The 14,521-nt window shown below is 43.1% G+C and overlaps 1 protein-coding gene across 1 annotated transcript in view; it reads left to right on the top strand.

Annotated features, from left to right (window-relative positions):
* The window catches only part of LOC142741800 (multidrug and toxin extrusion protein 1-like), a 135,138-nt gene that overhangs the window by 90,593 nt on the left and 30,024 nt on the right, over window positions 1–14,521 (top strand). The window contains exons 7-11 of the mRNA XM_075851132.1: window positions 3,586–3,683; window positions 6,160–6,257; window positions 6,836–6,949; window positions 7,040–7,107; window positions 7,210–7,318. Of these exons, the coding sequence (XP_075707247.1) occupies window positions 3,586–3,683; window positions 6,160–6,257; window positions 6,836–6,949; window positions 7,040–7,107; window positions 7,210–7,318 (487 nt within the window). The remainder of the gene's footprint in view (window positions 1–3,585; window positions 3,684–6,159; window positions 6,258–6,835; window positions 6,950–7,039; window positions 7,108–7,209; window positions 7,319–14,521) is intronic.

Below are 14,521 nucleotides of genomic sequence, written 5' to 3'. Positions count from 1 at the left end.
AACCTCATGGCGGAGATGAGTAGATACTCGAAACTGTCAAATTTCAAAATTAACTATCAGAAGTCTAAGGCTCTCAACATATCGCTGCCGCAGTCCCTAGTGGATGACCTGTCGGGGTCCTTCTCCTTTAAGTGGGCCAGAGACTCGCTTCAATACTTGGGGGTCCAGCTCTCCAGGGATCTCTCTCGCCTTTATGCAGTTAACTATCCTCCTCTCCTTCAACGTATAAAGAGCGATTTAGATTCCTGGACAAAGGGTACCTTCACGTGGTTCGGCAGATGTGCAATCTTCAAAATGAACATTCTCCCACGGATACTGTACTTCTTCCAAGCCCTACCGATCCACATCCCCCGCACTTTCTTCCGAGCTTTGTTGTCCTTACTCCACCGCTTCATTTGGGTGGGGAAACCGGCCTGTATAGCCCGCTCCACGCTTTTTCGCTCTAAGAGTGAAGGGGGCGTGGGGCTCCCTGACTTTGTCTCCTACCACCAGGCCTCGCACTTGGCGCGCATCCTGGATTGGTTCCGCCACACGGAGGTCAAACAATGGGTGTCGATGGCACAGTCTTCTATGGCTGTCCCCCTGCAGGCCCTGCCTTGGCTGGGCAGGGATACCCCTCTGCCAGCAAGGACACACCCGACGATAGGGCCCTCACTGGCAGTTGCTTCGAAGGTCTTTCCTCGGACAGAGATCTCCCCTTCTCCGCCCCCCTTGTTTCCAGTCTTGCGTAAACCCGGCGTTTCCTCCAGGGCGGGAGGGGGGTCCATTTAGGAGCTGGTTGCAGGCAAGGGCCCCGCCTCTCATTACCTGCACGGGGAGTCATGGATGACTGGCCCGCAACTGATGTCTTTGACAGACCCTCCCCCTCTCACTCCCTGGCAGGTCACTCAGCTGAGACACTTCCTGGTGTCCTTGCCTAACCCTGCGGAACATGCTTGGGTCAAAACTCCGTTTGAACTCCTCTGCGTGTGCACTGGCTCGATGCGTCACGCACTATCCAGACTATACTCCCTACTGATCTCCCCATCTACCCTCTCCACACCCACATATTTGCTATGGTGGGAAAGGGACTTGGGAATCACACTCTCGGTGGAACAAAAAGATAGGGTACACACAATGACACATAAATCGTCCATGGCCAGCAGGTATCAGGAAGCAGGATTTAAAATTTTAAAATTTTAACGCACTGGTACAGGGTGCCTTCCAGACTACATGCCATGATCCCGGCGGTCTCCCCGCTGTGTTGGAGATGAGGCACTCACGCCAAGTTCATCAAGACTTGGTATCATTGGGTCAGGTTTCAATCATCTTTGGAATTCAGGAACATCGTAGCCTCTTGATTTGTACTTTCTGCATGACATATAACAACTGAACTCATCCCTTCCTTTCCCTCTTCTGTCATTCCTCTTTTCTCCTTTCCTTTCTCATACCCCCTTCTAAGATATGTTTCGCTGTGGGCCTTAGTGCATGTCTGCAGGTTCAGGATGCAAGGGGGTGAGCCCCAATTATTGTTTGACAATACTCTGTTTTTACATCTACCATACAGGATGACCACATATGCCGGCCTGCGTGCCGAAGTGCTATATGGTTGCATATTCTTTTGGCATTAACGTGTTATGTTTGTAAAAATTGAAAAATAAAAGAATTTATAAAAAAAAACATTCAACAATAAACCAGCAGAAGCATATATTCATTTGAATGGGGGTGTGGGGCGGCCTATTCAATCAACAGTGGATATCTTGTGATGGGAAGTTTTTAATGGGGATACCAATTCTTAAAGTACCATGGGGTCAGGCAGACATGTTGTTTCACTTTTTGATGGATAGGAACAGGTTATGAATAGAGCTCCCAAAGTTGAATTTTTTGTGTGTCCTTTCTTCTTTATAAATGGAAATGTATACCAGTCTATTTAGAAAAGAAATGCCAGCTTGTCTAGGAACCATCTCCTGAAGGGAATGTGTGGTAAAATCCAAAGTTGGAGTATAGCTGCTTTTGTGGCCGCAGTGACAGGGTTAAAATTTCCTGCTGCGCTTAATACATAAATAACGTGTGGGACCTATCCAACCTAATACATACCAAAGTGGATTACAGGGGACAGTTGGTTAAATGTTTTTATGTCAGTTTTATTACAGTTTCCTAAAATCTTTCTATTCATGGAAAAGACTAAAGATAATAAAAAATGTTAACTTCCCTTTGACCACATTTTAAACATTTGACTTTAGGATATAGACAGAGGTAGATTAAGTAGAGCATAGGCACTGGGCTGTTCCCCAAACTTGGGCCCCCTTCTCCACTGCCACCCTGCCGTGCCGAGTCAATCGTTAACTCCTCCTTTCTGTTCGAGCATTGACAAATAGGTGCTACAATTCCCCTTGTCAAAGGGCTGTGTCCCTGCATACTGACAGGCTCCAACCAGTGCTGACAGTATCACACTGTGTAGGGACACATCCTCCTGACAAGGGGAATGGTATCACCCATTAGTCCTGGACTACACAAAGACTTTTGGTGGAATACAAGGATTTCCTGTCTCAGACATGTCAGGAGAAGTGACAGCTAATCTATAAAGCTAATGGCTCACAGGTGATGTCTTCTCAGATTCTAGTCATTCTTTTTCTCTTTTCTTCTCCATCTGGTTCAGACTTAATGAAAACTTCTCCTGACCATGACCCATTTCTGCCGAATTTGCCACTCGGATGTCTTTGGCTCCTTACTTTTCTAACATTTATGCACCTATAAACGATGATACAATTCTCATGGTGCCACACACTATCCCCTAAATATAATAACACCATACACTGCGCCCCAGAATATAATCGTACCATACACTGCATCCATGAATATAATAGTACCATGCACTGTGCCCCTGAATACAATCATGTAAAACACTGTAAAGTAAAGCACCACCCACACAGTGTCCCCAGTAGATAGTGCCACTCACAATGCCCCAATAAATAGTGCCCCGTATAGAGCCCCCTTCTAGATAGTTCTCATAGAGTCCCCTGTAGATAGTGCCCCTCATAGAGCCCCCTTTATCTAGTGCCCCTTATAGATTCCCATGTAGATAATATATTCTCGGTGTTCTATGTGGAGGGTAATTTTTATATATCTAGTTAAAGGGTTATTTAAAATTGTGTGTAAGATAATGGTAGTTTCCATAGAGGTAACGGCCTACATCCTTACGTAATGTAGTAAAAAAAAACTAAAAGGTAAGTATGATATAGTAACAGTTCTAGGAATATCTTTCAGAAACTATATATTTAGAATTAAAAAAACAGCTGCGATCATGGCATCCCCACCATAAGTTACAGCTTTTTGTTGCACCATTATCAGAACATGAGAGCGTACCTTTAGGCCAAGTTCACAACGTTGTATTTGTTGTGCTGCTTTGAAATGCAGCAGAGAAATGCAAGCTTAATATTTGCTTAGATTTTCTTACAGCATCAGTTTACCTGGGCCGTTTGAACTGTGTGGCCTGCCATATGAAAATGTTTGTGTTCACATTGCCTTTTCATTAATGAAACGTTATTTCATTCTTACTTTACTAATCTAGCTATATGCTCCTTTTTTCTATTTTTTCTCTCTCAGGAAGTCATTTGGCCTCAAATCATAGTAAGCTGCATTGCAATCCTTGTCACTGCCCTCACAGACTATATACTGCTTTTAGTTCTAAAAATTGGAGTGATGTAAGTCCTTATTTAACACTTATTTTTTTTACAATTATTTTTTAAGTTAAAAGCAAAACCGTTTTACTTTCAAACTTTTGTTATCAAACTGATTTACTAGTATATGACAATTTTTAAGTTTGTGTTGGAAAAACTCTTTGAATTGTAAGGCCACATTCAGACATGGCGGAATAGCTGTTGAATTCCGCTGTGCACAGTCCTCAGTGGAATTCTGCAGCAGCCGTTTTTTACATTTGTTTCTATACATTTTTAGGAAACTTAGTTCAGACGTTGTGGAAAATAACTGTGCGTAATTTAGGCTGCGGTGCAGAATTTTCCCTCCGCAGCATGCTCATTATGTTGCGGAGAAGCAGCGGAATTTCAATGTGGATTTCAGCCTTTGCAATGCAAAAACTGAAATCTGTGGCAAGTCCGCTGTGATATCTGCAACGTCTGAATTACCTGTCAAATATGCAAATGTTGGTGCAGATTCGTTGCGTAATTGCCCCGAATCTGCACCAACATTTGCAGCGGAAAAATTCTGCCACGTCTGAATGTGGCCTAACTTTTCTGGTGAAACAGTTTTCCTGTTAAAGACTAGTGCCCATATAGCCCCAATGATGTTTGTATGTGAAATAGTATTCATATAGAGACTTACCCAAAGAAGTAGCGTGGAATCTTTCTAGGAACTGGACTTGAATTACAGGCCAATACATTAAGGCTTGCAGCTCCATTGCTTCATCCTTTTCACAGTTAGGCTGGGTTCACACGACCTATTTTCAGGCGTAATGGAGGCGTTTTACGCCTTGAATTACGCCTGAAAACACGGCTCCAATACGTCGGCAAACATCTGCCCATTCATTTCAATGGGTTTGCCGATGTACTGTGCCGACGACCGGTGCGTAAAATAACAGTCTCATCAAATAAGTGTAGGACGTAATTGGAGCCGTTTTTCATTGAATCCAATGAAGAACAGCTCCAAATTACGTCCGTAATTGATGCCTCGCAAAACGCGAGTACGAGCAATTACGTCTGAAATGCAGGAGCTGTTTTCTCCTGAAAACAGCTCCGTAATTTCAGCCGTAATTGACGTTATCGTGTGCACATACCCTTAGGGCAATCCAATGATGCTAGATGCTGTATGGATCTGAAGTTGTCTCGCCTTGCCATAATGTGTGCATGGACATTTGCTGCGCAGTAACAGTAACACTGGGTTGTCAGCTCACTAGTTTACCCGCAAAAATTTTTTTTTTATAAAGCGTACAATCTACAATGTGTGAAGAAGTAGACACCTCTCCAAATACACTTGTGCATCCATTTATCGCTCCGGTGCAGCTAAAATAAAAAGGAAGCAACTTTTCAAATAGTTTTCCTTAAAAAAAAAATCATGTTTTGTGTATACAGCCATGGGTCTGCATAGGTACAAACTACCAACAAACCCTGTCACACAATGAAAATTCACAAGGTTTGTTTGTAGACTGTAGATATAGACAATACACTGATAGGTCTGCATGTGAGCTGTAGACTCAAAACAGTAGTATAATGAAGAATATTTGCAATGTTACTTCATTTTTTTTAAAGAGGCTCTGTCACCAGATGATCAAATCCCTATCTCCTATTGCATGTGATCGGAGCTGCAATGTAGATAACAGTAACGTGTTTAAAAACGATCATTTTTGGCCAAGTTATGAGCAATTTTATATTTATGCAAATGAGCCTTTCTAATGGACAACTGGGCGTGTTTTCTCTTATTTCCAACTGGGCGTGTATTGTGTTTGTAACATCTGGGTGTGTTTACTTGTTTTACTAGCTGGGCGTTGTGAATAGAAGTGTATGATGCTGACGAATCGGCATCATTCACTTCTCATCGTTACCACCCAGCTTCTGGCAGTGCACAGACACAGCATGTCCTCGCTCGTCCGACGCGATGAAGTTCCTGTGGGAGGAAGTGATTTCACAGCGTGATCTCGCGAGATCATGCTGTGTGTCTGTGCACTGCCAGAAGCTGGGTGGGAACGATGAGAAGTGAATGATGCTGATTCGTCAGCATCATACACTTCTATTTACAACGCCCAGCTAGTAAAACAAGTAAACACACCCAGATGTTACAAACACAATACACGCCCAGTTGAAAATAAGAGAAAACACGCCCAGTTGTCCATTAGAAAGGCTCATTTGCATAAATATAAAATTGCTCATAACTTGGCCAAAAATGATCGTTTTTAAAAAAAAAAAACATTACGGTTATCAACATTGCAGCGCCAATCACATGCAATAGGAGATAGGGATTTGATGATCTGGTGACAGAGCCTCTTTAATCTTTTATTCATTGAGGGAATTTAAAGAACATTGGTTGCAAGCGTGTGTACACCCTTTAAATAAAACAGAACATGACCACTATTAATCGCAGAGCCAATAAAAAGGAAGCCCTTTTGTAACCTATGTGTTCACGTACCAGTATAACAGTTATTCATTCCTTAATATTTCATTCCTTTAGTGGCGGGGCAGTGGCGATCACTGTAGGCTCTATTTGTCAATGTATTTTACTGTTCATCTACATTCGAGTGAGAAAGTTGCATCTTGCATCTTGGCCAGGTATGTTCTTTCATGTCTACATTGTGCATATATTGCAAAATAAGTAGCTACATATCAGATTCATTGTCAACAATGAGCACATTAACATATATACATGGCTAAGGTGTCCTTGGTTAAATGTGAACGTTGTGTTTTATCCACAAAGGACACATATAGAGACTATTGTCTGCCTGTCAGAAAAAAACTCCTTTTTGCGGTCTCCACGCATACTTGGAAGGAAGGGCTTTCTTTACTTCCATGAATGCCCTTTGAGTCATCCAGGCACCTGTCAATAGAAAGGTTCACCTTGGACTACTCGCATGTTTTCGATGCTCTTTAAGAGCTATTTCAGCTATTAACATGTATCAGCTATCCACATGATAGGTGATAAACGCTAGTCGACCAGTGGGGCCACCACAATCCCTCAACAGGATGGCTGCATTATGAAGGAGTTGTGTGGATCAGCGGTCGAGCATGCACACTGCTGCTCCATACAACTCAACAGGAGGTACAGAAACAGCTTAACACACTCACTATATTTGTTCAATGCATAGTATGTATATTTATGTTTTTGCAATATCTCCCCATTTTACTTGCAGGATGGTCAATTGAATGTCTTAATGATTGGGGTCCTTTCTTAGCGCTTGGGATTCCTGGAATACTAATACAGGCCATTGAAATCTGGACTTTTGAAATAGCAATGTTACTATCAGGTTAATAGAATTCGATTTTACATTTTCCCAACTTACAATATCAGCTGTAATTCTAAAATATATTTTTTTTACCTTTTTGGTATTTTTTAGGTCTCGTTAGTCTAATGGAACTTGAAGTGCAATCAATTTTAATTCAGTTGATAACCATTTCACTAAAGGTACAAAACAATATTTACTAAATGTATTATCTGGGTTGCTATTATTACTATAGTATGTGTTGGTCTTCAAATTATAATGTACTGTGTCTGTATACTTTGCAGATCCCATTTGCACTTGGAATAGCTGCCAGCATCAGGGTTGGCTACCATTTAGGAGCCGGGCAAACTGATCAGGCCAAGAAATCTGCTAAACTGAGCATGTGTATAGCAGGTAGAAATGAATAATATTCCTTACATATAGATTGTCTTTGTATTTACACTGATACACCTTAGAGGTATGTAATAATTACAAATACTCCCTAAAAGCAGCCGTACACATAAGATGGCTGTTAGATGACAGCTACTGTCATGGGAAAAAGAAAGTAGACGGCCTTCTTCAATTGTATGTTTTTATTTATAAAGGTCTAAATAACAAGTTGTGGTCCTCACTAACTTCTATAAACTTCCTTAAACAAACAAATACAGTCAACTCTGGAGACAACAAAAAAACACAACAGATTTCAATATGTAGTAATTTTTTTCCAAAAAGTAAACCAACAATCAGTAAGCAGATGAGAAAAAATAAGTACACCCCTTATACCTCCACAATCATTAAAGAGGCTCTGTCACCAGATTTTGCAACCCCTATCTGCTATTGCAGCAGATAGGCGCTGCAATGTAGATTACAGTAACGTTTTTATTTTTAAAAAACGAGCATTTTTGGCCAAGTTATGACCATTTTTGTATTTATGCAAATGAGGCTTGCAAAAGTCCAAGTGGGCGTGTTTACAGTAAAAGTCCAACTGGGCGTGTATTATGTGCGTACATCGGGGCGTGTTTACTTCTTTTACTAGCTGGGCGCTCTGACGAGAAGTATCATCCACTTCTCTTCAGAACGCCCAGCTTCTGGCAGTGCACAGACACAGCGTGTTCTTGAGAGATCACGCTGTGACGTCACTCACTTTCTGCCCCAGGTCCTGCATCGTGTCGGACGAGCGAGGACACATCGGCACCAGAGGCTACAGTTGATTCTGCAGCAGCATCAGCGTTTGCAGGTAAGTCGATGTAGCTACTTACCTGCAAACGCTGATGCTGCTGCAGAATCAACTGTAGCCTCTGGTGCCGATGTGGCCGACACGATGCAGGACCTGGGGCAGGAAGTGAGTGACGTCACAGCGTGATCTCTCGAGAACACGCTGTGTGTCTGCACTGCCAGAAGCTGGGCGTTCTGAAGAGAAGTGGATGATACTTCTCGTCAGAACGCCCAGCTAGTAAAAGAAGTAAAAACGCCCAGATGTACGCACATAATACACGCCCAGTTGTACTTTTACTTTAAACACGCCCAGTTGTACTTTTGCAAGCCTCATTTGCATAAATACAAAAATGGTCATAACTTGGCCAAAAATGCTCGTTTTTAAAAAATAAATACGTTACTGTAATCTACATTGCAGCACCTATCTGCTGCAATAGGAGATAGGGGTTGCAAAATCTGGTGACAGAGCCTCTTTAAGTGAGTAATAAGAAGCTGGGTATTACTAATCAAACCTCCACATCCACTTATCACCTAAACACAGGATATGTGATGTGTCCGATCGCTGGGACCCACAACGATCACGAGAACGTGACCCCCGTTTGAATGGAGCCAAGGTTGGAAATATAAGCTGCCACTCCATTCAACTCTATGGGACTGACAGAGATAGCTGAGTACAGCGCTCTGTTATCTCCATTAGTTTAATGGGATCTTGATTTTCTCCGTCAGTTTGAGTGTTTTGAAACGACACCAAACATCGCTCCATTTAAATGGGGAATACGGTGCCCACGTTCTCATGATCAATGGTGGTCCCAGCGGTGGGGCAGCCAGCGATCAGACACTTATCACCTATCCTGTGGATAGGTGAGTAGTGTAATTTGTAGTAAATGCCCTTAAGACTGCTATGCATAAGCAAATGCCCTCAAACATCAATGAACTGAAGAGATGTTGTAAAGAAGAGTGGGACAAAATGTTTCAAAAATCATATTAAAAAAACGAATAAACTCCAACAGAAAATGTTTATTTCAAGTTATTAGGGAAAATTTACTAAGCTAAATGCGGCAGAATTCTGGCTAAATATGCGCCAAAATACTGGCGTAAATGCCTTGTGCCAGATTTATTATGTGTTTTAGACACTTTTTGCTCCCCACTAGACCGTTCCGAAAAGTGTCTAGAAAAGGTATAATGGCTTGGCTGAAAGGGGCGTGGCTTACAATGAGCCAAAATGTTACATTTTGGCCCAAAACATTGGTCTTAAAGGGGTTTTCCCATGAGAGACATTTATGACATATCCATAGGATACGTCATAAATGTCAGGTAGATGCGGGTCCCACCTCTAGGACCTGCACCTATCTCTAGAACGGGGTCCCCTAAACCCCGTTCTAGCTTTTTGTGCTTACGCTGCCTTCCGGCCCTAAGGCCGGTTCACATCAGCGTTCGCTTTCCGTTCAGGGGTTCCGTCGGAGGTTTCCGTCATGGAAGCCTGCAACGGAAAGTGAAACGGAAACCACATTTTCCGTTTGAATCACCATTGATATCAATGGTGACGGAAAATTGCTAATGGTTTCCGTTTGCCACCGTTCCGACAGGTTTCCGTTTTTCGCCGGAATCAATAGCGCAGTCAATTGCGCTATTAATTCCGTCTAAAAAATGGAAACCTGCCGGAACAGTGACAAACGGAAACCATTAGCAATGTTTCCGTCACCATTGATATCAATGGTGATGCAAACGTAAGCTGTGGTTTCCGTTTCACTTTCCGTTGCGGGGTTCCACGACGGAAAGCTCAGACGGAACCCCTGAACGGAAAGCGAACACTGATGTGAACAGGTCCTTACTGATTACATGGTCGGGAGTTACTGAAACAGCATAGCTTGCATGCTACACTGCAACCGTAACTGCCATTCACTACTATGGGAGTTACAGAAACCGCGTAGCTCAGCGAGTTACGCTGTTTCCGTAACTCTCCGACCATGTAATCAGGAGATGAAATAGAAGCAAAGTCAGACAGTCAAGATATCAGCAATAGGAGTCAAACAGATACAGCAGTGGTATCAGGAAGAAGCGTGAACAGTTCAATAAGCCATGGGTCGGTTACCTGATTTAGCAGATCCAGGAATGCAATACAGTAGTGGGTAGTCAGAAAAGTCAAGGTTTAGTAACAGTGATGTAGTGGTGCCAAGTATGTGATACAAGAGGACATAGTAGAATAGGAGTCAAACAAGATGTGTCAATTGGGAGTCAAATAGAATGCAGGGAATAACAGTGACAAACAAGCCTAACTTGAGTATACTACCTCATAACTTGCACTGAAAGCAAGTGCCTAGCCGATTTTAAATACAGTGGCTTTAACCCCTTGGCGACAAAGTCTTAACTCAATCCAACGTACAGGTACATTGGAGCGTTAAGTGGTCACCGTGTGTAAGGACACAGTGACCGAGTAAAGGTGGCTGCTGTCCCTGACAGCAGGCCACCTTTACTCATCGCCCAGGGGGAACACGCAGTCTCCCCTCATCGGCGATCACCGGACAATTATAGCTTACATTCACAGGCCGGTGGCGCTGGTGTCCCCCTCCCCAATCGCTATGATTTGGTCGGTCTGCATAGACTGAATGGTGAGCATCACCACCATCATCATCATCATCATCAACTTTGCTGCTGTTTTTTTGTTTTTTTTTTAGCAGCAGCACTGTGATTTGTCCCTAAATTTCCCTGTCCCAGTCCCTGACCCTTCTCCCCACCACCCTTTCTTGTCCTGCGGCCACTTTTCTTGGTCAATTTTTTTTGTCATTTTTTCCTCTGCACCACCTCTGTGTGTTCGTCCTGCGGTCACTGAGTGCTGATCGGTGACCGCCATCACTGGTCAGCATATGTGTTAAAAAAAAAAATTACGCAGGTTTTTTTTTTTGCTTTTCTTTTTTCTAACAGCACCATATCCGTTTACGTACCCTGCAGCCGCTGAGCACTGATCAGTGACCACATTCACATTTGTGCTCATTTTTTGGCACAGGTTTTTTAGATTTTATATTTCTACAGCACCATCTACCTGTGTGCGCCCTGCGGCCACTGAGTGCTGAGTCTACAATCAGCCTCAGTGGTAATTTGTTGACGCAGGTGTGTTTTTTGGACCTCTATTTGTTTCTACCCGCACCCATTTGTGTGCGTCCTGCGACCGCTGAGCACTGATCAGTGACCGCCATCACTGATCAGCATTTGTTCAAATTTTTTGCCACGGGTTTTTGGATTTTGGGCCTTTTTAGAAAACTATTTTTAAAAAAATGAAAAGTAAAAAAAAATATTTCTCCAGGTGCAGCTAGTACCTGCTTAGGTAGGGAGTTAGCGTAAATGACTGTAGTATATTTTTTATACTACAGTTTTTTTGTAAGCGTCAGTTAGTGATACCGTAGCGTTACAGGATTAGCGTCAGTTAGAGATGGAAGATCAGTTTGGTTTTTACTGAAGTTAGTTTACTAAATTTTACATAGCATAGCTTTATAGTTTTTGTCTAAATTTACTGTAGTAATTTTTTTTAATACAGTTTTTTAGTATTAATAAATAGCGTTACAGGATTAGCGTCAGTTAGTGACGGATGTTCAGTTTGGTTTTTTACTGAAGTTCGTTCACTATATTTTACATAGCGTAGCTTTATAGTTTTAGTCTAAATTTACTGTAGTATATTTTTTATACTACAGTTAGGGATAATTTGTTAGTGTCAGGAAGTCAGAACTTTTTTTGCAATTTTATATAGCCATCATTTTTTTTACTAAAGTTTATTCAGTATATTTTATTCTCCAATTTTTTTGTTATCTTGTACATCTATACACGTGTAAAAGCACAACACACATAACCCCTGCGTAAAAATAAATAGAGTATTACACGTGTTAAAGCACTACACACCCCCCTAATAAAAATGTCCCACTCATCCAAAAGGGTCTATTCAGCAGAGGAGGCATTCTGCCAGTGGGGGAGAAGAGGAATTTTCCTCCTCCACCTCCTCCTCATCATCCGGTGATGATGAACCCCCACAGAAGATCAGCTGAGGAAACCCCCCAAATTAGTGAGCCCATGTAGCACCCACACCTTGAAAATTATGAGCCTAAGATCCCTGATTTCATGGGCAACTCAGGAAATAATTTGGAGACTGAAGGCCTCACAAAAATAGATATTTTTTTTTAAGGTTTCTTTTCAGTGAGGAATTTGTGAATTCAATGCTGGCCCAGACCAATTTATACGCCCAGGAATTTATTGCCCACATCATCGTATGCTAGACCCCTCAGGTGGACCCCTATAGATGCAGCGGAGATAATGACATTTTAAGGCCTGGTGCTATGGGTCTAGTGAAGAAGCCAAAGATAGTGTTATCTTAGTGGTAGGGGTATTACCGTGCTCAGGAGAAATTCCTTTACAAATTATTTTTTGGGGGGGTATGGCCAAGACCTAGACGAGAGAGGATGCACCTCAGGAGAGCTCCGTGGACGTTGCCTGCCATCCAGCCTCATCCTCCTGCTGCCAGCAAACTTGCCATCTGCTGACCGACTGTGCTCCCGCTGGCCGGGGGAACAATTAGAGACCCTTCTTGGCCGGAATCGACCATCTGAGTAAACAAAATTTTCTGCCGGACGTGACTTCCGGGGGTGGTACACTGCATTGCAACCGGTCTGGTCCCAGCTCAAACCAGGACGTTCCTCCTCCACCTCTGGACATCTCCATCTGCTGCCTCCGCAGTCACTGAGGTGAGTGAGCTGTTGACCGTGACTCTATTCTTTCCCCGGGGTCTGAGCACCTGGTAGTTCATGTAGCCTTGGTGCCGACTAGCGCCGGCCATCTTGGAAAACGGAAACCTTGCTTCAGACATTGTTAGTGCCCCCATAGCCCTCCAAGTGCTTGTGACGTTCCCTTGCACAGACTGCCCTAGACACCATGGCGCTGTCACTGCACTAACTCTCTCCGGATACCATAGGGAGAATCATAGAGGCCACGTCGGACCCCCTGCACATTGTGGGACTAGCGCTTCCCGTGCTTTCTGCATCGCATACCCTTTTGCATTGTCTAACTAAGCAGAAATGTTTCCAGTCCTATATTTGCCTCCACCTCAAGTGACTTGCCCGCTAAACTCAAAAGAGGCTACTTTCTTAAAGGAACGTTGTCAGCAATGACGTCATGATCGGTGACATTAGGTATCTGAAGAAGCCTTATCTGCGCCACCTCATAGAATATTAGTTGATCACTCTAAGGCTGGATTCACAGGAGCATGTTCGGTCCGTAAAGGACGGAACGTATTTCGGCCGCAAGTCCCGGACCGAGCACACTGCAGGGAGCCGTGCTTCTAGCATCACAGTTATGTACGATGCTAGGAGTCCCTTCCTCTTCGTGGAACTACTGTCCCGTACTGAAAGCTACACGTATGTAGCCCCAATATACCCCTGAGGACGCTACGTTGGTAGCGAAACATGTTGGGGGGGCTTCTTTGCTTGTAATTTTCAAGGTTTGTCTAGCAATTACAATCGAATTGACTCTAGCTCTCTTGTGTATCTGTTCCGCGTACTGCAGCCGCTGACTGCTATACTCGTGCTGTCATACACCAAACGTGTCTATCTTTACACCCCAGCTACACCTCGTATTTGTTACACATTTAAAGACCACATTTGCCAATTTTAACCCTGTATGACTTTGTGTCGTTTGGTCGTTTGCATTCATGTTAATTAAAGCTAATAATCTTTATTTTATCTTCTGACTTTATATAGTAGTTGGAAAATTGGGTTTCATTATGCCTCAGGCATATTAGGAATCTGTACTTCATCTTCGTACTCTCCTCCACCAAGTCCACCGGAACAATCTACATCTCAACAATCACAAGCTGCAGTTGTGGCCCAAGAAATGTGTCCAGTTTGCTTATTCCACTCTTTGACAAACATCTGGACGCCCTACATACTACTATAAATAATGCGCTCTCCCAAATCACCTCAAATACAAGAACTATAGAACTTAGGATCAGTGCCTGTGAAGATAACCTCACTTCCCTACAACAAGCGACCACGCAACAGGACACGCAGGTACAACTCCTTCTTAATCGCTTGGAAGATCTTGAAAACAGAAATAGGAGATGCAACTTGCATTTCGTCTGAATCTCTGAGTCTATCAAAGGGGAAGATCTGTTCTGCTTTTTGTCGCATGATCTCATGCAGGTCCTTGACCTGCCCACTGAACATCCCATGCCCCCAATAGAAAGAGCGCATCGTTTGGGCAGGGAATCAGAGGACCAACTAAATCACCATCGACCGACCATAGCCAAATTCTTCCACTTCTTAACCAAACAACGTATTCAGAATTACCGAAAGAGGAGAAACCTAGAAGTCAATGGCCACAAGATTCTCATTTTTCAAGACTTTTCAGCATCTGTAGACCTAA

The sequence above is a fragment of the Rhinoderma darwinii genome, chromosome 2, assembly GCF_050947455.1.
Source record: "Rhinoderma darwinii isolate aRhiDar2 chromosome 2, aRhiDar2.hap1, whole genome shotgun sequence".
NCBI classification, from domain to species: domain Eukaryota; kingdom Metazoa; phylum Chordata; class Amphibia; order Anura; family Rhinodermatidae; genus Rhinoderma; species Rhinoderma darwinii.
Note: the sequence above shows the minus strand (reverse complement) of the source record. Positions and strands in the feature narration are given on the sequence as shown.